The sequence below is a fragment of the Glandiceps talaboti genome, chromosome 18, assembly GCF_964340395.1.
Source record: "Glandiceps talaboti chromosome 18, keGlaTala1.1, whole genome shotgun sequence".
Lineage (NCBI taxonomy): Eukaryota > Metazoa > Hemichordata > Enteropneusta > Spengelidae > Glandiceps > Glandiceps talaboti.
This window is the reverse complement of record NC_135566.1, coordinates 3,622,581-3,650,194: the sequence shown is the minus strand read 5'-3', so window position 1 is coordinate 3,650,194 and position 27,614 is coordinate 3,622,581. Positions and strand designations below refer to the sequence as shown.

General features: G+C 35.1%; 1 protein-coding gene across 3 annotated transcripts in view; it reads left to right on the top strand.

Moving 5' to 3' along the window:
• LOC144449607 (uncharacterized) overlaps window positions 1-27,614 on the top strand; it is a 145,729-nt gene that overhangs the window by 106,082 nt on the left and 12,033 nt on the right. The window contains exons 15-30 of one of the 3 annotated variants that reach the window (XM_078140175.1): window positions 3,487-3,708; window positions 4,245-4,320; window positions 5,579-5,602; window positions 8,849-8,893; window positions 17,727-17,804; window positions 18,229-18,390; window positions 18,705-18,977; window positions 19,460-19,621; window positions 19,798-19,920; window positions 20,242-20,418; window positions 21,013-21,179; window positions 21,979-22,020; window positions 24,176-24,346; window positions 25,556-25,750; window positions 26,030-26,216; window positions 26,771-27,225. In XM_078140175.1, the coding sequence (XP_077996301.1) occupies window positions 3,487-3,708; window positions 4,245-4,320; window positions 5,579-5,602; window positions 8,849-8,893; window positions 17,727-17,804; window positions 18,229-18,390; window positions 18,705-18,977; window positions 19,460-19,621; window positions 19,798-19,920; window positions 20,242-20,418; window positions 21,013-21,179; window positions 21,979-22,020; window positions 24,176-24,346; window positions 25,556-25,750; window positions 26,030-26,216; window positions 26,771-27,225 (2,559 nt within the window). The remainder of the gene's footprint in view (window positions 1-3,486; window positions 3,709-4,244; window positions 4,321-5,578; window positions 5,603-8,848; window positions 8,894-17,726; window positions 17,805-18,228; window positions 18,391-18,704; window positions 18,978-19,459; window positions 19,622-19,797; window positions 19,921-20,241; window positions 20,419-21,012; window positions 21,180-21,978; window positions 22,021-24,175; window positions 24,347-25,555; window positions 25,751-26,029; window positions 26,217-26,770; window positions 27,226-27,614) is intronic. The other 2 variants (XM_078140176.1, XM_078140177.1) reach the window with 2 other exon arrangements.

The window sequence follows — 27,614 nt, the reverse complement described above, 5'->3', positions numbered from 1 at the left end:
TTCGGTCATAGTGTATGGAGATTCTGCCATAGCATTTGGAAATTTCCTGATATATTTACATCTGTCCCAACCCCCATTCCACCTTGCAAGGTTTTCAAACTTACATAATGTACCCCAGCCCCCCCCCCCCCCCCCATCCCCATTACACCAATGTTATCAAACTTACATAATTGACCCCAGGCCCCCCTCCCCATTACACCAAGGTTATCAAACTTACATAATGTACCCCAGCCCTCCTCCTCATTACACCAAGGTTATCAAACTTTAACAATGTACCCCAGCCCCCACCCCCGTTCTCCCCAGTAACCAAGGTTATCAAACTTACACAATGTACCCCAGCCCCCACCCCCGTTCTCCCCAGTAACCAAGGTTATCAAACTTACACAATGTACCCCATCCCCCACCCCCGTTCTCCCCAGTAACCAAGGTTATCAAACTTACACAATGTAGTTTCCATTAATCATATTTTCACTCACAATACAATATTGATATTAAAAAGACTGTTCCTGTATACAGTGTCAGAAAATAAATAAGTGTTATGATTAATTGGTATCAAATTATATTTATTCAATTCATGATTTTAGTCACTTTAATGAAAATGAAATGAAAATAGTTATTCTATACTATCCATTGATTAGTAAACCTTATGTGCATGCATGAGTCATTCTCATTTCATCATGAAATATTGGTTAGGGGTGAGTGGCAGTCATTCACATTAGGGTGGCCAAAGTTAACTCTATGTTTCTCATTGTAACTCCTAAAAATTTGTGGGTCGGTATAGATTCAATTGAAAATTAAAAAAAAATGTTAAAAAGAAAGTGTGTCTACTTTTTGGTGATATTTCCAATTCATAAGCATACTTAAACAGTCTAAATGACTTAGAAATTACACAATTAAAGTCAGGATTTTTTTTTGACCAAACACTGCATGTTCTGAGTATGAAACTGTGTCAGAGTATACTAGTACTCTAATATATACCGGTATATGTAACAGATAGTTGACACAGGGACAATGGTACATTTAGAATGATGGCTGGTAATAAAAACACTGCAAGTTTCAGTTATGATGCCAGATCTGCCAGTAGTATGTAACAGATTATGCAGCTACACTGATGAAGACATCTTTAGAGTGATGTTGATAATTGTTTTGTACAGTGTATATACAGAAAACCCCACATTATTTAAATCATACACATATACACTGTGCCCTCTAACGATAGCCAAATTTTGTTGCTGTGAGTCAAAATGAGAAAAACTGGGATTTCTTGTGAGTCACCACATAGTAAGAGATGGGGAAACACCAAATTTTGGTGCGTCACTAGAAATTGTGTGTGTCAGTGGCGCGTCAAATTGGCTTTACTGTAAAATTTCAACCGGCATATACAAGTTCTGAACAAGTTACAGAGTCAGTATTGAGTCTAAGATGTTTATAACATGTAACATATTAACCAGGGAGATCTCAAGAAAGACCACATTCAGAAAGTTACTGAAAATTGATCTTTATTAAAATTGAAATAAAAGTTGTATTGCTGTAAAATGTTTGGAGATGTGTACAAGCTCTGATTGTAATACAGTCTATGAGTGTAATTCTGCAGACTGAGTACTGAGTCCAACTGCATGTAACAGATAGTAACAGATAACAGATTAGTCAGAAAGCCTACATTTGAAGTACTGTCCACAGTTGATAAAAGACCCTCATAGTAGTATACTGTCACAGAAATCTGTCTTCTGATTCATCTCGCTCCCTCTTGCTGATAGCAAACCAATTAATGAGTAGTGAGAGAGTACTTTCACTTATCTCAGTAAGATTGCAAACAAAATGTATCATTTCTGATGACCTGCTATTCAGTATTTGGCTGATAACCATGTCGATATCTGAATAAAAAATGTTATTTCACATCAGTAGCCTCAAATATTCCTCCTGGTAAGTGATGACTTTAAACGAGGACACCACTCCAGGAGATAGAGACATTTTCATAAACTATGGGTTCTGGAGAGTCATTTCATAATTTCACATCACCTACAATTACTTGTGATTTCAGAGAAACATCAAGTACCTTCATAGCAAATTATTTTTATCATGTTTTAAAAAATGAGTGAGGTGAAAAACTTAGCATATCTGAACAGACTTTTAAAAAAATGGTTAATAAGTAATAAAATGTACAGTATAAAGTTGAGACTGTGTTACTTATTCAGGATGACTGATGTCATGATCTGAAAATGACAGGTGAATGGTTGGTGATGTTGCACACTTGGGGCTTCGAGGTCAAAGGTCATTGCATGAAGTTAATTAATCAGGAGGATTTGTCTTACTTATATTGTGTCTAATCCTGTAAGTCATAGCTTAGCGAAGTACAAGACAGATTGGGTGTCTTAGAAGAATATATGAAAGGTTAATATAAATCAATGGATATCTTCAAAAAAACAAAAACAAACTTTTGAATCAAACCACAACGTCGCAGCTTTACAAGTATCAAACAGGTTGGATATATTAAATGAATACATGAAAGATATTAAATCCACGGATATCTGAAAACAAATGTAAAAAAATCAACGGATATCTGAAAACAAATGTAAAAAAAACAAGTATATTATTCCACTAAGTCACAGCTTTAAGGAGAACAACCACTCCAGGAAATAAAAATATTTTCATAAACTGGGTTCTGGGTAGACAATTCATGATTTCACATCACATAAAATTTCACTTGATTACCAAAAAACACCAAATTGAAACTCAGTTTCATCGTCATTATTCTAGCACTGGTATTATACTTTTGCCTCACAGGACTTAACAGATATGGATATGATAACAAATAACTTCTGAATCAATAAAAATATCTAAGTCAACCCAAACTTTATGACAAGTAATAATTGTGACATCTGTAATTTTTGATGTATTTGACTGAGTATGCATTTTGATAAATGAATTACGTTTGTCGTTAATATTGGAATCTCTTGTGTAGCTGTTCAAATTTCAATCAAAGTATATAAAATGGATATCAATAATAAGGCTCTATCAATTAAATACTTTGTTTGCCATCCCAGAATTTCCCTAAAATCTACCCGGCAGACAAGCAAAACACAGGAAAACCACAATGCTGGCATGTTGTGTGAAATTCACTCTTTCTATTGATTCATTTTCTTTTTGTACATAAATCTACTACTGTGTTATAACGTAAATGTCAAAATTCCAAAGTTTGATTGTCTTAAACAACTATTTAGAGATATGTATAGTTATTGTGAAGATATCTGTACAGTTTGTCCATTTATAGTAGTATAAAATATTGTCTTCCATCGAAATTATTGGTTCTATTCTCGGTGCTATCATTTGTTCCTGAGCTGCTGAAGTCCTTGGGCAAGATTTGAACCACAACTGTGCCTCAGTCAACCCAGCTGTATAATTGGGGACCTGGTAGGATAGAGGTTACAATATGAATGTTGTAATCCTATTACATTATATCTATATTACATTATTTCTATATTACAGATGGACAGTGGGAGTGAAGCTGGAGATCTACTGGATGACATCAGTGACAAGATTGACATGAGTGTTCTCAAGCAAACAATACCTCCAAAACGTGACAAGTTGTCAGTCTTCATTGCACGCTATAGCTATGATCCTTTACAATACTCACCCAACGAACACCCTGAAGCTGAGCTGGCCCTCAACGCTGGGGAATATATCTATGTATATGGCAGTATGGATGAGGTAGATAATAAAATTATAAGACCATTCATTGTCCAATTGGACCTCTCAGCTAGCCTCCACACAGGAATATATCTGATTACACTGTAGTATGGATGAGGTAGCAATAAGATGTATATATGGCCTTTCATTGTCCAATGAGAACTACCAGCTAGCCTCAACATGAGAATATATTTATGTATACGGTAGTATGGATGAGGTACTAATAAATTGTATACTATTATATGACCTTTCATTGTCCAATGAGAACTACCAGCTGGGCCTCCTCCCTACTAGAGAATATATCTATGTGTGTGGCAGTTTGGAATGTGTTGAAGTACTGGTGTACTGATATATTCAATACCTATGTGTATGGTAGTATGGAATGTGTTCAAGTACTGTGGCGCACTGATATTTTCATATCTATGTGTATGGTACCGGTAGTATGGAATGTGTTCAAGTACTGTGGCGCACTGATATTTTCATATCTATGTGTATGGTAGTATGGAATGTGTTCAAGTACTGGTGTACTGATATATTCATTTGTGAATTATTTTCAGGATTGTTATTATGAAGGGGAGTTGATGGATGGTAGACGTGGTTTAGTGCCTTCTAACTTCATAGAGAGAGTAGCAGGTATAGTAAACTTACATCAAAAGTTATTTCAGAATAAGAATTGAGGGGTATATAAGCAAACAGATAGTTCTTCTCACTAAAGATAGACAAATAGTCTGAGTTGGTTCTGTCAAGTAGTTGCTGATAATGCAAGGTAGTGACAATACACTGCTCAAAAGCATTCATGTACTTGCTTTGAGACTTTTGCAAGACATGCTTGAGGGATAACTGTAGCAATAAATGATAACACAAGTATCAACATATGCAGGAGTTGCAGGGTTCTTGATACCCCAGCAAAGTCTTTGAATTCCAAAACATTCTTGGAAAGTCTTGGAAATTTATTGTACTCCAGTATTATGGAATGGTGAGAAGTGAAATGTTAATAAGTCCCATTTATTTAGTCACTAATTTTTGACATTAGTCAGGCTAACCACACATTATTAAATGTCTATAGACATTGACTTCATTGCCCTACAGGTAAACTTTCTATCGTGACAATTGTCAGTAACCCATACTGTGGTCATTTTGCATGTATTCATGAAAGAGGGTGCCTCAGATTTGGAAAGTGAGGGCTAAAGTGTAGTCATGACCACTGATCCTTTGGTAATATACAAAGATGCAAACAAAATGTGTGTAATAGAACTCCATATATTCTGAAAAGAAAAGAATATTACATCTCAAAAACATATAAACTCAGTTTAGACTCCTTTCGTATTCCAACCAGTGACAAATCTAAAACAAGAATTTGACATTGGGTTAAAGATGGGCGAGTCTGTAAGGTACGCCGTGATGGGGCGCCCTCAAACATTGGCCAACCCCTAACACTCACCCCTGTGAGAGGAGGCCGGTGAGGGCGAAACGTCACAACATATCTTACAGTCTAAAGATGGGCTAGCTTGAAATAACTGACTGTAATGACAAGAATTTTTAAATTTCATTTGCTGGGAAGGCTTGGTATAATGTCTTTCAGATGCACTCTCTTTCTTTCCATAGAAATACACAGGCTCATCATTTTATATATTAAGATATAATATGGGATTAAAATGTAATAATTATTTAGATTTAGAGAATCAAAGCACTGTTTTCTTTATATTAATAATCTTATTTAGTTTAAATATCACTTTAGAATTTTCATTATTCTTATAACACTTTATTATTGGTTTACTTTTCAACTTGTATATTTTAAAAGTAAGATATTTTGCTGTTGTCTGATTTGTTTTAACTTTTTCTTTTTTCCTTTGTGTGTTCATCATCATTTATCACTTCATTTGCATATTAGACGAAGATGATGTTAATACAGAAGGTAACCTAAGCCATAGCACAGCTCATTTTACTAAGTTAAACCCCCACCCCCACCCCCACCCCCAAACCTGGTTACTTGCCCCTCTCTAGTAGACTATGTAGATACCTTATATACCGTATTGGGATTACATATTAACTATGGCAGTAACTCATCTTTAGTATCAACTCAGTTTTGTCAAAATCTGATTAAGGAAACTTCTCTTGTTTGATATCTTGTACTTTTCAGACTCAAAGATTCAAAGATGAAATTTTATTAAATTTTACTTTGTTTTCTGTCATTTTATGTCACTCTATTTATCCTGACATTTTTAGTTTTGTTGTGATTGCTCCTGTTTCCATGACTACAGTCTAAGTGAAATGACAATGACTGTATGTACATCATAGTTGGGAGACACTCCTAATTTGTGAAACCTTCACAGAAATTGAACACACAATAAAAGGAGAATTACAGTAGATGTGAAATATCTTGACAAAGCAATTCTTAAATGTTATAATTACAAAAATAACAGTTCTTTTGAAATTACCATCTATTACATGCTAAAGCACATAATATGAATAATGGAGATTACATTGTTCATGGTTCCAAGAATCAATAGGACAGTACAATATAGTTACTTTGGAACAGTAAGAATGCAATGGTTTGATCCATCTACTACGGACTTGATCACACAATGTGAATAGTTCAAAAAATATGTGTTTTCTTTGGGGACACATATGGGTTCAGCTGTTGGGTGATGGCTTTTTAATCATGGTGGGGATTGGTATAGGAAGTTGGTGTTTGATCACAGCTGACATACAACTCATGTGAATGTCCCTACTGAAAACATATATATATGCATGGTCACACATTTATACTACAGCGATAAATTATTTTATTTGTCAACTAATATTAATATTAAACTGATAGGATCTGAACAAATATTAATTTCAGGTTTTTATATTAGTACAGAAAAATTCTACTGGACAGGAAGAATTTAAATTAAAGGATTTTATTGGGACCAGCCTCTTGCTTCATTATCAGACTCATTTAATTTTGATGAATCTAAGTACTGTAGCAGGCATGTAATAGAAAGACTATCGCCAACACTTATTTTGTTAGTAACTCTATTAGTAGTACTTAGGCTGTAAGGTATACTGTGACGGGGCGCCCTCACACATCGGTCAAACCTGTTTCACTGAGTGACACAGCATATTTTATTGTCTATTAAAGACTTGTTTTCCTGTAAGGAGGGATAACATTTTCTACTTTCCAGAATAAACTTGTCAAATTTCATCTCATGAATTATGATTCATTTGTACTTTAAAATTATGATATCCATCGAGAGAAGCTAAGATACTTGACATAATTTGAATTCCAAAGAGATGAGTTACTGCCATAGATACTAAGATTCCTAATAATTGTTATTCTATTGGGATTTACTGGTGTGCTCCTACTCTGCTTGCAGAATTACATTGGAAAGTAGGTTTAGAGTTGATGGTAAGACTGTTGGCTCTGACCATTCCTGTCTTGCATCAGTAATCGAAGTACAGTTTTTTTGGCGTAACGTACACAATTCAAGCCATTTTGTACTTCTGTTACAGAACTTACATACTACTGTCCAACAAAAGTAACATTTGAATAGGAATATGTATGTCTATCCATTGTTATAACACCACAGATCTCTTTTGGCATTGGTACAACACATCGTATTTTTATGTGCACAACTGAACTAAGGTTCAGTAGTGCTATAGACATGGCAAAATGTGTGTATGTGTTTGTGTGTGTGTGTGTGTGTGTGTGTGTGTGTGTGTTTGTGTGTGTGAATGCGTGCGTGCGTGTGTGCTTTCTTGTGTGACTGCGTGTGTGTATGTGCGTGTGTGTGCAGTTGCGTGTATTTGCATGTAAATTTAACTTAAAAGTCAAAAACCACCAGACTGATCACCTCAGAAATTGGAGGGAACATTACTTTCGTATGTAGATGGACAATTAAAAAGTATTGCAGTTAGGCAAGTAAACATCAAATATACTTTAAAATGACAAACTAAGAAACTGCATGAACATAAATCATTGGTACATATTGGATGGATCAGTACATGGATAAAGATTTTTATAAAATAACCACAAACTTTACCAAACTTCACAGTTGTGCTACAATGCCATTGGCACCATTATTTTTTTTTGTGTGTGTGTGTGTGGGGGGGGGGGGGGGGGGGGTTGTACCAAAAACATGCCTTCACTTGCGAGAATGGTGGTATCAGTTATTTTCATCAAATCATTATCATGAATGAAAAGAGAAAATTGCAATTTTGGCAATAAATACATCAAGTTAACAAATTCAAACAACTTTATGATATGACTAGCAGGTTTCTTAGCACTTCAAAGGTCAGAGGTCAACAGCCTTGCTTTCAAACACAACAGCGCCATCTCTGTTGAGACTAAGATTGTGCAAGTGCAGTAGTATGAGTACATGATTGTTTAATATATGAATACAGTGGGTCATATGTAATTACAGCAAAGCTTGTGTCTTCAGCGCAAATTTTTTCTTCAAAAAGTTTAGTGTAAATTACTACCATGACATTTGGTTGCAGACGAAAATATTATAATGATAATATGAAATGGATTTAATAAAAAGACAATTCAATAATTAAAACTTTTATAACTTGAGTTGTTAAAAAAATTATGTGACGGACCAACTTGCTGTAAGAATGACTCTACAGTGTTTGTATATCATCATTTCAAACTGTCATATCTTGCATGCATTATATGGTCTCTCAGTCACCAGACTATTATCTATCTGTCCATTCTTTATCTTTCACTGTCATACCAGTACATAGCTCTTACACTGTCCTCTAATCTTTCTGTCTGTGGTTTTAGCTCAACCTGACCGCTATTGTACACAGAGATAGAGCCCTATTCAGTACCTAATTATACCAGCAACTTTATACATTGTGTAGTCTTTGTTGTCATACAGTCAATACATGCTTGTACTGTGGTGTGTGTGCCACTCTTCCTGGTTGTAGCACAGACTTCAGTCACAGACCTGGCCAGTGCTGTCATAAAAAAGAAGCACTGCCATTACTTTACCAGTGATGAATTCTGACTTTGTGCTATTGTTCTCTAAGCTTTAGTCTCTGGAGGCTCTGGTTGTGGGTCTCTATATATGTAGTGATTAAGTTTACCCACTGCAGTCTTTCACCATGTTCAGACTGCTGAGTGCAGTTGTCTTGTCCAAATCTAATTTGAACTGTATGACATGCTCGGTTACAGATGAAGACATGCCAGAGTTTTTGCAAGAACCTGTCGAGGGAGAAGGTAGGATTGAATTCTATTCTGGTTCAGTTGATAATGTAAATGTAATCTACATGTATGATTCCTTGTCAATGTTGACAATTGTTACTTAGTACTAGATTATAACCCTACAACTCTGTATTTTGACATAGATCATGGAGTGAAGTACCTCATTCCAAGATCCAGGTGTAATCACAGTATCTTTGTGAAAATACATCGTATATTGTTAATTGAGTTGACTAACTTTCACGATTTCATTGCTTTCCAATGATTTACTTTCACTTTCTCGTTGATACGTTGACAAACATTTTGAAGTAATGTCAAACTTCATTTTCAAGTTTAGTGTTTCATAAGACTAGCCAGGAACAAACTGTTACCAGGGAAACTACAAGATATTGGAGCATTTGTCCCATCTTAGTGTTCTAAGTGATGGATGTTATTGGTGGCAAACTTTCACTTACAAATCTGTCACCCCACCTACCGTACTAGTACCCAGGTGACCTAGGACATAACAAAGACATTATGGAACAGTCGTTACATAATCAAGAGACCATTGTCATGTGTGGATGTTTGCGTAGCTGAAAGGGTTCTGTTGAAAATGTACTGCAACACTAGTTTCAGTCAAGTTCTGTAACATTTGATGCACAATATTATATTGTACATTCATTTCACATGTGAACACTTATATTGTACATTCATTCACAGACCCTTGTCTATGATTCATTTCACATGTGAACACAATAATATTGAACATTCATTTCATATGTGAACACTGATTTTGTATGTTCATTTCATATGTGAACAATGATTTTGTATGTTCATTTCATATGTGAACAATGAATGTACAATATAAGTGTTCACACGTGAAATGAACACTTAATATTAGTGTTCACATGTGAAATTCAAACAATATAAGTGTTCACATGTGAAATGAACACTTAATATCAGTGTTCACATGTGAAATTCAAACAGTGTTCATATATGAAATGAATGTTTGAGATTAGTGTTCACATTTGAAATGAACATTCAAGTTTAGTTTTCATGTGAAATTCACACATTAGTGTTTACATGTGAAATTCACACAATAGGGTTATTAATAAACATGTAAAAACAGCAAAGCAGTCGATGTCTTCAGACATAATACATTATTTTGGGAAGCTAACTGAACAATTCCTTTGCGCTAGACATTCCATTCTTAGTCATTAGTATGGAATGAAATCCATTTAAATTGATGATAATGTTAACTGTCATACTGCTGATATGTACCGATAGACATCAAAAATAACTCAGTGACCAAGTAATCAGTGAATCTGATAAGACTAGGAAATAGAAGATTTGAAAGGATAAAGGCAAGGATATGACAAGACAAATCCAGTTTCATATTGATGGAAGAGTACTATTCTGGTATTATAGTCTCTTCTCTGTCTGTCTGTCTACTGGTGTGATGTTAGTGAATTCACAACATTGTTTTATCGTCAATCACTTATCTCACAAGTCTGTAAGATATGTCGTGTTGTTCTACCTCCAGTTTTGTCTCTTGTGGCTGACTGGGAGGCAATGACATGTTGTACCTTACATACTGTAGATGATAAGATTACATCTTGTCTTTCTACCTTCATTGGTCATCTCTTATGGCTGACAGGGAGGCATGACAGTCTATAAGATTATGCCGTGTTGTTCTGCCCTCATTGGTGATCTCCAAATTTGGGGATTAAAATTTACAGCTGTATAGAGGGGCATTGAAAGTACTATAGTGTCATGTTAGATTCCACCCAAATATTTCTCTTAAAATAGACAATAATGATGGCACCGTGTTTCGATAATTTTAAATTATTTGTAGACATCGATCAGGTCATTCTTATCTAGGTCAAACATCTCAACAACAAAACATAGTTATTAATAATTCCATGTTTGCATTCCTTTTATTGAACTTTATTAACGTCATGCATAAATTCCATAAATAAAATATAAATTATGTAATGTGATAATTCTTTCATTACTAATTCATTGGAATGATAAAGTATAGAATTCATGAAATTCATTACAGGTCATTGTACTACATAGTTTACTACCTCACAGTCGTCTGTTTTATATTGTTTTGTAAATTTATTCCTGTTGTCTTGTGATGGTAACAGTATATTGGATATTCACAATTGAAAGTAACATGTTATTGGACTTTCACCTATGAAATGAATATACCAGTACTATGGATATTCACATATGAAAGTAACACATACATTGGACATTCACCTATGAAATGAATATACCAGTACTATGGATATTCACATATGAAAGTAACACATACATTGGATATTCACCAGAGTTTAAAATAAATATACTATGGATATTCACATGTGAAGGTCACAAATATATTGGATATTCACTTGTGAAGTGAATGTACTATGTACTATGGATAGTCACCCATGAAAGTAATAAATATATTTGATATTCACCAGAGTTTGAAATAAATACTCTATGGATATTCACGCATGAAAGTAACAAATATATTGGATATTCACCAGAGTTTGAAATAAATACTCTATGGATATTCACGCATGAAAGTAACAAATATATTGGATATTCACCAGAGTTTGAAATAAATACTCTATGGATATTCACGCATGAAAGTAACAAATATATTGGATATTCACCAGAGTTTGAAATAAATGTACTATGGATATTCACGCATGAAAGTAACAAATATATTGGATATTCACATGTGAAAGTAATGCAGTTAGGATAAATATTCATAACACTGAAACTTGCACAGTGTGGTTTTCACTTGTGAAATAGACAAATTATGGTAATGTTACAATTGTGTACCATGTTATCAACATACAGCTCCATGCTGCAGTTCCAGAGTCCAACTTATACATGTGTTGTATCTGTCAAGTTGAGTATGCTTGATCTCTAATCATGCTGGAGCTCAAAATGCAATGTTCAGTTCAAACTTCCTATTCCAATTCATGTTGTATGTTTATAACCTTGTTTCCTTCATCATGCTGTTGTCACCATGTGCTACACCTAATGTTTGTTTTCAAGTTGACACACAGTCAGAGAGACTATGACTTGTGTGATGTCAGTTGACCACTCCACTCACGTTTGTCTCCACCAACAGTTTACAATGTCACTCACATGTTTGTCTCTCTACCAACAGTTTACAACGTCACTCACATGTTCGTCTTCACCAAACTTCACTCTATACTTTGTCTTTGTGATGTGTTAATTTCTAGATAAATCTCAGAAATCTGCTGATCAGGAATCTCCTAAAACTGACAAACAAGTTGCATCATCGCCATCACCACCATCGCCGTTGTTGTTGCCATCACTACCACCTCCCAGCACTGCTATAAAATCTCCAGTGGTGACCTCTGACACAGTGGTGACCTCTGACACAGTGGTGACCTCTGACCCTGACACCAAGCAAACTTTAGATAAACAACAAACAAATGATGATGAAGCAGTTTTAGAAGTCATTGAGGAGACTAAGATAGAAGGTCTTATAACTTTGTCATCTGTGTTAGTTCTTTCCATAAACACCCCCCCCCCCCCATCTCTGTTCCCAAACTCTCATTTCAAAGTCTAAAAATACAATTTGAATTTCTTTAAAAACCAACTGAGGTTGCCTGCACTGAATGACTGAGTCTGTAGCCTGCACTGAATGACTGTGTCTGTATCCTGCACTGAATGACTGAGTCCGACAATACTCATCAGACTGTCTGATTTTCAACATTGTGTAATCAGTTGCCACCATGATTTATCAGCTATGGAGATGTTCCTCTATTGGCATTTGGGGATGTGGCAAACTGCTTCGATTTCCAAACCATAATTATCAACTTGCTATTGTTAGCAGGACAAGCTGAATAAGATCGAGTTGTATCAGAGTCAGTCTTTCAGTGACGTACGTTAAATCAGGCAAAGTGGGGTGCAAAACTAGTCAAAAATTCAAGCCATTTTACTGTTGTTAGATAATATATGAAATATTGTATTATAACCTGCAATTCTGAAGAAATTTGTAATCATTATGATCAAGAATAATATAGATTTAGACATTAGTATTTCATCTTACTTTGTTGTTGATCACAACGAAAGACACAAAATTATAACCGTCTCCCTAAGTAGTAAGGTGACGAGTAACTACATTTAAAGTTACATTTTGAAAGGTTTTGTAGTGATGCCATACTTTGAAATGAGGGTTGAAAGATGTTGTCTAGTATCCTTCTGTCCCATTTGCAATCCTGCTACAAGTTTTCTTGATTGTGTGTCTGTGGGTTTGTGAAGGTACTTGTGCTAAGTAACTGGTATTCTTACATCTAGTGTATTCTATGGGTCTGTAAAGGTATTCGCTTTGCACTGACAATTCTTTGTGTTGTGTGTTCTGAGTGTTTGTAACAGTACTTCCAAGTTTTCCTATATCTAGTGTGTTTTTGGAATACTAAGTATTTCTTCCATCAACCATTCTTATGTCTAGAATTTGTGTTTGTGATACACTCACTGTCAACATATCCCATACCCAGCATGATGTCTGTGTTTGTGATACACTCACTGTTAACATATCCCATACCCAGCATGATCTCTGTGTTTGTGATACACTCACTGTTAACATATCCCATACCCAGCATGATGTCTGTGTTTGTTACAGTATCCATAACATTTTCACATACAGCATGTTCTGTGTTTTTCAGACAGTACCAGAACATGATCCCCACACCTGGCATGTTTTGTGTGTTTGTAACAATACCTTGGACATCTCCACACACATCCAGTATGTTCTGTGTGTTTGTGAACCTCCCCACATCTAGTATGTTCTGTGTGTTTATGAACCTCCCCACATCTAGTATGTTCTGTGTGTTTGTGAACCTCCCCACATATAGTATATTCTGTGTGTTTGTGAACCTCCCCACATATAGTATGTTCTGTGTGTTTGTGAACCTCCCCACACATCCAGTATGTTCTGTGTGTTTGTGAACCTCCCCACATCCAGTATGTTCTGTGTGTTTGTTAACCTCCCCACATATAGTATATTCTGTGTGTTTGTGAACCTTCCCACATCCAGTATGTTCTGTGTGTTTGTGAACCTTCCCACAGCAACTGTTGCGTGTGTTTGTGACAATACCATTATACCCCCCCCCCTTCCAGCATGATTGGTGTTTGTGACACTAACATGTACTTTCAATAATACACCCAGCATATCTACATCAGTGATTGATTCACACAATTCAATAACACAATCTTTGCTATGATGAATTTCCTCTATTGTCCTTTACACATCTCTTAGCATGTGTCATGGTATTAAAAGACTATTTCCTCTTATTATGTATTTGTTATATTGTAGACCTTGTTGCAGAAATTGAGAATGCTTTGTCCCAAGACTTTGACCCAGACCTACCTCCCATGGACACACCACCCAAACAAGGTTCCTTTTTATATATGCTTTTTTCTGTCACCTGGCTAGGTCTATGTGTTTCCTACTGATGTGAAGTTCCGTCTGTCTGTTTTCTATGCACTGGCACCTTGCATGCTACTGTCTTATGTCTGATCAAAGATGTTATTGAAATACCCTCCAATAGATGTTTCCTATATACTATGTAATGGTGTTCTGAGTGTCTGTTTTTCTCTTCACTGACACCTTGCATGTGACTCATATTCCAGTGGTGGTATTTAGTTCTTCAATTCCTATGTGTTTCCCAGTGTTTTTACTATTAAAGGGTGCGCTGAGCATCTGTTTTCCTCCTCACTGATACAAAATGCATGTTACTCATGGTGTTACGGGAACTACTCTCCAATTCGTATATGTTTCCTATTAATATGAAACAGTGTTTCAAGTGTGTGTTTTTCTCTGCACCTTGCATGTGACTATCTTCTTTTTTCTTCAATGGTAGTGGTTTTCTCAATTCCAACTTTTGTAATTGTGACACCCCCTCTTGAGTTGGTTTTTACTTTTAATGAATACCTGTTAACTTTTGTACTCTGTCTCTTGTGTTTGAGGTTCTGTAGTTGGTTTCTTACTAGTAATCATGTTTGTTTGTTTGTTGTTTTATATCTCCAACCCGGCACGCCACTATCTTTACATGTAATATTGTATAGCCTTTTCCCTTGCAGGTTTAGAGATTTGAGAATTTGTGAATGTTGAATAATCAACTACTATGAATGTGAACCTGATATGAACTCATAATGAGATATATGATTTTGTCAGCTTTATGTAGCTGAGGTATCAGCTTAATACACACTTTGCCTGTAGCCATCTACCAAGTCACTTGAAAATCTTTGGATCCCCATACAAATGACAAAACTTGAAATATATGAAATATGTGACCAAAATAAATGTTTCACATCACTCCCTCACATTAATGAATGTGTAGATTAATGGTATCAAGAAAAAAGTTCTTGCCTACCATAGTCTTGAACTTGACTTGACAAATTTGTTTTTGTCTTCGTAATCAGGATTCAATATCAGTTGATTACTCAACATATCAGAATCTCAAATCTCAGTTCAGAAAATTTCAGCTGCCACTTGGTAATTGGTGATGGAATACACTTCCCAGCATGCATGTTCATATTGTCATATTTGCTGCACACTAGAAGGCTCTGTTTCAGTACCCCTAGCTAGCTATACTATTCCCTGGTCACTACTGCACACTAGAGGGCTCTGTTTCAGTATCCCAAACTTCAACCCACCCTCAACTCGACCTGACTGTGTCTGTCAGTTAATTCTAAATCCAACATTATGAAAGAACACAGGATTGACACAAAACTTAATCTTCATCAGATAAGGCAATTGCAACAGAGCCGTAATACTCATCATCATCATCATTTTAATTGTCATCATTACCATGGTAATGTCAATATTTCATAACCATGGCAACAGAAATATTACACATCCATCACTCCTGTAGTGTCATACAACATTGTATATAATTTATATCATCATTCAACTTTAATTAACACTAACCATGATCTTGTAATTATTTTATTCATTGCCTGTAATGTATGCCTCTGTAGAGTAGATAGTCCTTGTTTTTTACTAACACATTGCATAAATATGGTGATGCATTTTCAAAATAAGTTATCTTTACATTAATGTGCCAAATGTCTTTTATGCTTTCAACTGTTTGATTTCAACTTTGTATTAAAATAAAATGGCAAAACAACATAGCAAAGTAAATGCATAAATAATAGCATTTTGTAAAATTTCATGACTTTGAACTGTTTGTTGTATATACTGAGTTTGTTTAATTCACTGTTCAATGCAGGTATATGAAGCCAATAAATTGTATTTTGCTTAATGAGAGAGTTTTCATCTTATAATGACTGTATATAGGCAAAGTAGGAAACCTACAACACTTTGGAGATTCACTAGCATCCTGTTTTATGGTACCAGACATTATGTACAGTACAAATGAAGATGCCTTGGTACTTCACTTACATAACATGACATTTTTGACACACATGCTCAGACAACTTCAAATGCAAAAGAAACAATAATACATTTGTAGGCGCCATATACAGTGGGGATGTAGAAGTAGTTATTAAAGTTACCATGTTGATTACTAGTTGAAAAGTAAACATCTGAAGCCATTAAAATCATCAAGTCCATGTGTTTTCTGCAGAAGCCTGTTTCTACTGCACTGTAAACAAATAGTAATGTTTATCACTTTCAATGTGATTAGGTAAAGGATTCTACTGTGTGTATGGTGTCTATATTATTGTTAGCCTTGAGTTGAAATGTGTCTAACTTTGTAAGTAAAACTGTCATGTCCCACAAGTGAAATACCAACCCAACATCATTTCTACAGTGTAATGCAATACCTGTCTGGTAATATGCAATGGGGTGGTGTTTTCCAAAGTGTAGTAAGTCCTAGTGAATGTTTAATTGCAAAAGTTTATAGTAGGCGATAATGCTAGTAAAAGTTCAGTAACCAAAATTTGGCTAGAGCAAATTGCTATGTGTTTGCTATGGAATTTTTTGGACATGGTATGGTATTAACCCTGTCCTCAAGAAACAAATGAAAAGTGATATAAAATGAAAGGAATGCTGAATTAATCCATCCTAGTGGATTTACACTCCACAATAATTGATAAAACTCCAGTGATAACGTCATTATCACTGGAATTATTATTAAGTATTCTTAAGAGTAAAACCTGTGGATGTGGATAAATTCTGCATTCCTTGAAGGTAGAGTGTGCCTTAGTCTGTAAGGTACGCCGTGACGGGGCGCCCTCAACCATCAGCCAACCCCTAGTGTGAGAGGAGGCCGGTGAGGGCGAAACGTCACGACGTATCTTACAGTCTAAGTGTGCCTCAGACCAATTTCCCTGTAAATCAAAGGTCTTGATAATCTCGCCATTTTTCAGGCCTTTGTGAAATATAAAAATACATTTTGTAATTCGCCACTTTGTTTTCAAGCATTCAAATATTTTCCCATAGAGGAGTTCACACAGTATATGGCAGCCATATTGCATTCAGACTCTACTGGGAAAATAAAAGTTTGTTGGTTTCCTTGAAAACAAGATGGTGAAACCCCCACTCCCATCCACCCAAATATCTTATTATTTCTAAAAATACCAAGAACAATCTTATGGCAGAGATTACACAGATTTAAATAACTTGATATTCAGGAGAACTTGGTCCTTGAGGTGCATTCTACATTTTAGACATTGTATATTAGGTGATCAGCTCGTAAGAAATGATTAAAACTAGAAATTTGCACGTCTGTGTCAAACCAGCTTTGACATGAGTTGAGAGATAAAGTTAAGTATTTCTTGCCCAGTTTGGATGTCTTAGCTATCACAAGTACTATATAAAATAGTGTGTGGATTCTTACTGTGTTTTATGTTTTCTCTTTATGATTGGTAGGTGAACAGATGAATGATTTGGAGTTTGATAGCAGTGATGAAGAGGATGCAGTGTTACAACACAAATTAACCTACCCAAGTATGTGTCTTTTGTACATGATATTACAAAACGCAGTGCAGCTTTTTAGAAGTCCTGGAATTTTGAATTACTTGTTTTATATTCAAATCATATTCAAAATGATCTGTTATCAATCAAAAATAGAGTCTGTTTACATGTAAATGAGTGAACATGACAAGATTTGAAGTTGGAGTCATGTAAAACAACAAAAAACGCAACAATTTTAAAAACTCACAAATTTGATCTGAGGAATGATCCCATCAGTGATTCAGTGATGTACACACACACACTTAAACAGTTTTGTTGTGTGTACATGCATGTGCAACAACACTGTTTTCAATTTGTCACGTCTTTGGTGTATTTGAAACATTATCATGTAAACACGGCCCTCTAATGGTATGATAGAGAGATTGATAGTAATCAAGTGAGTCATCGTTTTTTTCAGATGAGTTGGAGCAGTCAGGTATACGGCGCACTGATCTACAAGTCAGTGATTTAGAGGACATTCCGGAAGTAGAAGAAGATAACTTATCTTGTAATGCTAAACAAGGTGGTAATGAAGACAGTCTGACGTCAATTAGTGAGATTGAAGACTTGTCATTAGGAGGTAAGATCAGTTACAAAAATAATGACACATAGTATACCACAGACAAGCCAAAGTGAACATGTTCAAACAGAAAATATGGGAGTTATACCTGTCTCTTTATGCTACTTGTTTTTTACTTTGACTCATGTTGATAACAAGATTCAACTCATAGCAACTAGGCCCCTTATGTCACTCACAATTTCCTCAGCTGAACAAAGAAAAATATTGGGGAATATTATCTAAATGTTCAGTGTCTAAGAGGTTATTCTACAGCTTATAATGTTTGTGTTTCTTTGTTGGTGAATTAATGTGTTTACATTTTGTAATATTTACAGAGGTAGCGTTTCCTAGGAAACTGGAAGTTGATAGACAGATGAGTAACAGTATTGTACTCCAATGGATATGTCCAGAAACCATCACACCTACTGAGATTAAAGAATATAGAGTCATTGTGGATGGTCAGCATAAAGCCACAGTGAAAGGAGATGCCAAGACAAGAGCCTTGATAGATAATATTAACCTTACAAAATCCCACCGTATTTCTGTCAGGACAGTCACCAACAAAGGCCAATCTGAGGATGCGGCATGTACCATTACTATAGGCAAAGGTCAGTCTCAAGAACATGACACCATACTGTATTTACACTGTAATAATGCATTACTCTCCTATATTTAAAGGGCTAATTTTCATGATAAAAACCCAGTTAAAGGGGAACACCACTTCAAGAAATAGTCATTTTCACAAACTATGTGTTCTTTAGAGTAATTTCATTATTTTACATCACCTACAGTTACTTACGATTTCAGAGAAATAGCAAGTTGATCTTGTGCCTTAGGTTTCTTTACTGTGGGGCATCTTGCCTCAAGGGAGTCAGCTGAAATTCATTCACGGTTCAACCATGAATATTCATACATGGTTGAACCATGAATATTCATGACTCCTAAGTGCTCATTCCCTTCAGTGTCAAATATCTCTCATATGTCAAACATCTAGACTAATATCTAAGTATTAAGTGTTGTTAAGATTTGTAAGTATTGTTTACCTACTGTTATGAGTTGTTTAATTTTCTATTCATCTTGTATTTCTTAGATGCTACAGCCATGCCAAGTGAACTCAAAGCCGTTAATTGTTCCTCAACATCAGCCAACATAGTCTGGTTACCTGGCAACAGTAATCTTGCCCATGCTATCTCTGTCAACAGTGTAGAAGTTCGAATTGTAAAACCGGGCATATTCCGATATCAACTAACAGGTACAGTATATTGGTCACCCTATATCATATCTGTTTAGCCATTTGTTATAGTTGAAATGTTGACAATCATGTGTGTTGAGCTGTTTGGACAAAACCATTTTCGGGGAAGTGGGGATGACAGCTTGTAGAGAGCAAAGCCTTAATATAGTTTGTTTGTTTGGTTGTTATATTTGCAGGCTTGTCTCCAATGTCAGTGTATAGAGTTACTGTGAAAGCCAAATCCAGGAAGTCATCATGGGATGATACAAAGAACAGGAAGGGAATGTCAGCAGAAATTGAATTTAAAACTTTACCAGGTGGTATGTATTACTCCTACTCCTGTCAATCATAACACCAATAGAAGTTAACACCAAGATTCTCCTTTCAAAGAAAATGTCTAGTCAGACTTATTTTTGCCTTTAGTACACATATGTTGATTATTGTTATCAACGTGCATGATTTTGGGTGACAAAATAGCACCCCAATAACTTTCTCATATTTGAACTCTTGTAAAGTTGCCCTGCTGTTGGACATGTGTTCGGCCATTTTTTGAGATTTCATGCAAGGGTTTATGGGAAAACCGTGTGATGACATCATGAATACCTAATGACTTTGTATCGACATTAATAATTTATCCCCAGGTCTTCCTGATCCACCATTGGATGTACAGGTGGAAGAGGGTCCATATGATGGCTCCTTACTGGTTACCTGGTTACCAGTTACCATAACAACATCAGGAACTTCCAATGGTGCTGTGGTTACAGGATATGCAGTGTGTGTAGATGAGAAAGAGATTGCTGTGGTTGAATCCCCTACAGGTACTGATTATTCAGTCTGAAGTATTTTATTTACTGTTCAATAGTAAATGTATGAGTACGAAAACTGATTGAATTTTTTACTAGTTTTAACATTTATGCAACATACTTGTCAAGAAATGTTTGAAGATTGTTAAAATTTAAATAATGCAGTGCCTTGTTCAGAAATAGAAATACTAGAACAGTCTTGTAAAGAGATATTTTGAGGGTTACTAAACTGAAAGATTAGTCATTGTCAGTTCTCCTGTTAAAGTGTAATGCTACTCCAGGAAATGAACTCATTTTCCTGAACTATGGGTTCTGGAGAATGATTTCATGGTTATTAATATCACCTGCAAGTAAAAATTTCAGGAAAACATCAAGTTGATCTTGTGCCTTATTGGTTATCTCTGCTGTGGGACATTGCATCATGGGAGTCAGCAGCAATAATATATTCAAGTTTCACAATGATTATTCATGAGATATCTTTTACACTGAAAGGTATATGCACTCAGGACTCATGAATATTCAGTGCACAGCTTGACTATATAATTTTGAGGCCAATAATTTTTTTTCATACAAACTAAAATTTATTCTATATACATTTATTATTATCAGCTGACAGAGCTGTTGTCAATGTCAGTAAGGTCAAAGCCGCCTCATATCGCTATCTAACAGTCAGGACGCTATCAACGAATGGTGCATCGGCAGACTCTAGGGGGCTTCGTGTCACCATGGACCTTCTAAGAGACAAGAGAGTTGACATTGATCCGTCGTCACCAAGGGTAAATATTGATTCTGTGTATGGATAGATAGATACATGTACTGTTAAACACAGAATGATGATACAATAATGTTACTCTCACTTGGCATGTCTTAAGTAGATGCACCATGATAGTTGAATGGTAGATATTTGGGCACGCCTGCTGTCTTCCTTTAGACTCTATGCATTCTTTGTTTGTAGATAATTGTAATCTATATTCTATGATTTAATTGTTAACTCCTCTGTCCCGTGATACTCACTATGGTTCTACAACCCCAGTAACAGAGAAGAGAAAATGTAAAAATTTACTTCTTTGAAATAATTAATCTAAACATTGTTTGACACATTACAGCATACAGTGGGAAATCTAGAATTAACATTTTAAAAAATGTCTTTAGATCTAATGATGACGTTACATCAATACAACATAACAGAGAGAAATTCTAACATATACACTTTTAAACAGTTTTCTATACATTTAACAACTGTGGGGGCATCATCAATAACTATTGTTCCAAATCGTAACTTTTACTCGCACACACTTGAAGTGACATAATACAAAAACAAAGGGATATTCTGATCATTTTCATACCTGTGAGGGCATCATCAAGGACTACCGTACATGCCAAATTCTAATTTTCAATCTATCACATTCATAAATACTCCTGGCCAGTATTTGTAACTTCCATACATTATCCAACATTCTTATCACATATGTGACATTCTTAAAAAAATTTAAAAAAAAAAATCTTTTCATAACATTTCACAAACATTGATCAATATTTTCCTCTGTGCTTTATCATCATATAATGCTTCAACAGCATAAACATAAGGATCATCACCGTTTTAAACATCGTCATCGTGTAAGTACATGCGCTCTCTCTCATTAACCTCTGAACTCTGACCTGACCTGCTTTATTCAAATCATCTTCACCAACTTTTCCATTGTGATATGCATCACCTAGGCATTGTAAGATAATAAAAAAAGTAAAAATATCTAAAACATAAATCATTTATTATAACTCAAACTAAAAATTAATAACAAAGAATTATGTGATTTCTAAACAAAATGAACTTTTTACATGAAAAAAATTTGATTGAAATTAATATATATTTTTCAAACTTTTAATATTTGTTATGTTTGTACTAAAATCAGAATTACTTACACTTGAGAACACTTCAGTCTGTTTTTTTTTGCTTTGTTGTAACAATTATTTGTGGAAGTTTTGTTTTTCTTTGTTTGTATTGAATTAAAGGAAACATCCAGTTAGACTTTTTCTGCATATAATACACTTGTTTTGATTACTGCTATCAACTTACATATGACTTTGGGGTGATAAAATAGCATCTCAGTAACTTATTCAACTTTGAAATCTTATAAAGAAGTCCTACTGCACTTGACATGTGTTCAGCCATTTTGGTGATTTCTTGCAAGGGATTATGGGAAAACCTCTGGTGATGACATCACATTTACCACAATCTCTTTGTCTTGACAAATACAGAGAATGTCAAAGTTGAATAAGTTACCAAGGGGCTATTACATTTAAGTTGATAATAGTAATCAGTACTAAGGGCAGAAATAGGTTTGACTGGACTTTTCCTTTAAATGACTTGCAGTGCTCAGTCTTTGTTTGTTTTGTACATTCAAACCACAATAGCTGTAGTAGTTATTACACCCTACTAAATAATGGTATGGCCATTACACCCCCACTGTATAATGGTATGGTCAATATACCCCCACTGTATAATGGTATGGAGATATGGTATTTGACAGTCAAACATCTTGACCAAAAGCAAAAAGTTTTACAAAGTTTTCTATGAAGAATATAAATTAATGATACAGACTTTGAAAATCATGAATATACAAGTATATCTGATCATCAATAATCTTTTTAGCATTACTGAATAAAATGTGTTGACTTTATAAAATCTGTCTGAGAATCATCCAAATTTCAAATTATTACCCAGGATGCAATACACTAGCAATATTGTATAGTACAACCTGTGAAAAAACACCGGTGCATTTGCTTGCTTGTGGTAAGCAGGAATAAGACAAGTTTCATGCAAAGACATACCATGTAATTTAGTGTTCCCAACCTGTGATTCACATCATAGGCATTTTCAAGGAATTACTGTCAATGTTGATCCACCCTACATACGTCATACCTGAAAAGTGTTCTCTTCGTATCATTTATTGATAAAAGTTATTTCACCAGAGACCTATAAAATTAGAAGTAGTGAATAAGTGTAAAGCTAAAATCAAAATAACACTACTTTTTCAATATTTTTACCATGAGAAACAAAGATAGTATACTGATATATAAATATTATGTGTAAATGTTTATCAAGTGAATATTTGGTTGATTTTTCACTGAGAAAAGTACAAGTAGTTACAGCTATTGTGGTTATACTAACATGTTTGATATTTGTGAGATTTTGCTGTGTTACTATGTCAACTGTAAGGGTTACCATGTCAACTATAAACTACTCAATGAGTTCATATCTGAATTGTACATCATAGTATACTAGAATATTGAAACTTGGTTGTTTTATATCATATGGGATTCAAAGGGGGGGGGGGGGGTTAGTACAAAGTTTTATGATTTAGTATATATAAAGTCCCTTACCCAAAGACATATACAGCCCAGTCAGATAATATCATCAAATTATTTTGTTATTTACGTCATAGACAATGTTTATGTACATACATACATACATACATACATACATACATACATACATACATACATACATACATACATACATACTCATACATACTCATACATACACATGCACTCACCAACACACACACACACACACACACACACACACACACACACACACACACACACACACACACACACACACATGCGCACACAACCCAATAAGATAGAACATGTGAGTTCATATTTGTGATAATGACTGTGTTTTAGAAGTAAACTAATGTATCCACTTCTATATTGTTTTTACCTCCTGTGTCCTCTATGCTGAATTTCGGTACATTATATAAATGTGTAGGTTGGTGGTGGGATGTATGATAATGCATCTGATGAAAGCACGTCAGTTACAAGCACGCACTCAGATGAAATTGTAGAAATCTTTAGAAAAGATCCTGTGTCTCCAGTAAGAAAACATACCCTAGATGATAGATTAGACCAAGTACCTAAAGATGAAATGTCTGTTGTCAAGGTGGGTATGACTGGTCATAAAATGAAGCATTTACAAGCTTTCACTCAATTAAATTAGACAATGTAAACTAATGTTGTAAGTACCTCATTCTGAACAATGAATCGTAATGACTCTTGTAGGGCCTCATTCTGAACAACCAATCAGGATGGCCTTTATTAGTGGCCTACCTTGTAAGTGCTAAACAACCAATTGGAATGACCCTTTTTAATGCTTCATTCTGAACAACCAATCAGGATAACCTTTCTAAATGCTTCATGTTATACCGGCGTGATAAACTTACCACAAAACCAACAAGAGCTTGGAGACTACTTATTGAAATACAGATTTTGATTTGACATAATTCAGACAAACTTTGAATTACAAACTGAAGTCATAAACTGGAGTTAACATCATCGTCAAAATTGACCAGACACTTTCTATACTTTGATACATACATTTATGAACAAAATTTGAAATTTAGAATGTGTATTATCACTTGTAAGATGTCCAAGCTGTTTTTGGTTTTGCTGTATACACTAACAATTAAGATAAGTTATGTTATTGAACTCTAAATCACTGTTACTGACAACGAGTGATGATATCAGCTTTACTAGCCAATGATTTGATATTTCAATGCTGAAGGAGTGAATTGAGATGTTCTCAGAGGAGAGAAAAAGAGAAAAGCAAAATTAAGATACCATATGTTAGAACTTACAAATGATGATATTGGATTTCATAGTTAGTAGAGTACTGTATGCAGATGCTGTGCAATCATCCTGGAGTGTTGACAGTGACTGTGTATACAGCCATGATCACTAAATTTGTGAAAGATTGTCCATAAAATTCACATAATTGAACTTGGCTTTACAAGTAAAGACATGTATGATCATTTCTAATTACATATTTTTTTGTTTAATATTTGTACAAGTTTTGTCTTACTGTTATGAGTGACGAGACCCCTTTGCTCAGTCTTGTACATCAGATTACAAATTTATAATAGAAACAGTTCGCAGTTGTTTCCACTTGCAACATTGAGCTTGGTGTTCGTAACTGGGAACAGGGAGAATAATGTGTCTTTAAACCCTCTGATACATTGTAAAGACATAACAATCAGGTAAAGGGTCCAGAGAGGGCAGTGTTTATCAGGAAATGTGGAGATAAGCCAGGTTCCACTTTTCCCTTGTGAAGGTATACCAACTTACTTTTACCTTCATCACTTGTTTGATCCAGAAGCCAGAAATCAGGCCTACATTCCGGGAAGAGATCCATTCAGATGAGAGCAGTGATAGATCGGAATTGTCAGATATTACGGAAGAAGTAGAGGAAGAGTTATCAGATTTTGATGGTGATGAAGGTGATGATGATGATGGTCAAATGGTTAGTGCCGAGTTTACAAATTCATTGCGAAGACCTAAGGAGTTCAGGGTATGTTAACAAATTGTTTCTAGGGTTTTTGTTGATAAGATGTATTTGATGTTGTCGCCTGTTATTCTACACACCAATGGATCAAGACAAACATCAAGAAATAAGAATTCTACTCTGGCAGTAGCACTATTTAAAGATGTTTTGCTGCTGGTGGTGTGCTCACTCTAGATAGGTTTTGTGGTTTTAATCAACCAAATTGATATCATCTGCGATAGTTAAAGGAGATTTATTAAAAATTTAGATTGCATCATCGTTCTATTTTCTATTAACCCTGGACAGAGCAAACAGGAGTTGGAGTTTGACACCGATCCTGAGATTGAACAGTTTAACCAGCAAGACCAAACAGTGCCCATACCAGTAATACGCCAACAAAGAGACTATGAGAGAGAAACAGAGCAGTCTCCAGATCACCATGTACAGGAACCAGTGCCTGTCAAAGCCAAACCAATACCTGTACCCCAAATAGGTCAGTGTTGATTAGTCATGTTCTTAATCTATTATGGTTCAGCACAGCAAAGTTTTAATGTCTCAGATGACTTGTTATAATGTATAAAGGTTTGGTTTGTATGGCAGCCATATAGGGCTGTGTTTATTTTGGGTAAGAATAATTATAACACTCATTGTACAATGACAGAGTGAAAGTAAACAACATGAGAACAATATGTTTAATTTATGTGTAGACAGATGGTATGGGTCGTGCATATTTATGACTTGAAATGAACAAAAATTTGCAAATTTTGAAATTAAGTAAAATGAGTATTTTTAAAAATGAACAAATACTAGTACTTGTAATTTTGAAATGGACTTTGCAGTTTTTGAAGTGAGCAAGTGTTTGTTGTTTTCAAATGAGCAAAAGTATGCAGTTATAAAATTACGGCATTTACATTTTTGTAAGCATTTCAGTTTCAATGTAGTAATGAGTTAATTTCAAATTGAGTGGCTGTTTTATTATTTTGTGTAGTACAGCTTGTATTGATGATGTAATGAAGTAAATGTGCGATTTTTTCATGTTTCTTTCAGAAATAACAAAAGACAGCAACAGTGAGGGAGTAGGTACTGGATCCACCGTATCAGAGCCATATGGATCAGACATGGAGTACGAACAGGGAAGGCATGGAAAACACCCACCTTCCCAAATACGGGACAAAAAACAATACTACCATGATCAGTTTGATGATAGAGACTACCGATATGATGAAAGGAAAGACACGTACGGTGGCAGCACAGTGGATAATAATCAACGAAAGTACAGTTATAGGAATAAACTCTCACCCAATCATGCTAGAATCGTTGGTAACCCTGACGATGACCTTTTGGATAGCGAGAGTTTAGGCAGTGAAGCACCGGAGGAGTTGTATGATGACAGTACTATACGTTTCTTTGAAGCTTTGTTTACCTATGACCCCGCTACCATGTCACCCAACCCTGAATCCTATGATGAAGAACTACCATTTACAGAGGGACAACTTATTAAGGTATCTTTGTTTCTAGTTACTAGGACTATAATAGGGTACTTGCAAACCCGCCATGTTGAATGTTGCATCATGGGAAATGGGATAATAAATGCTAATCAATTAGTATTGTAAACAATATTGTTGCATTGTTTGTAACCACAGACAATCAATTCATAGTTACCCTGACCATTGTGGGAGGTTTATTTTATCAGTAGCTCCAGATTAGGTATTAAGTTAATCCCATAGTCCTTTGCATCTGAGCATGCTCAGTCTGGATTGCAAGTTCCCTATTTGTACTTTGTGTGATGTACTTTACTTTAAGTCTACACCTTGTAAGATACATAAAACTACTTCAGATAAGATTAACATACAGATGTAAAAAAAAAGTTGACTGGTAGTGGAACAATTGA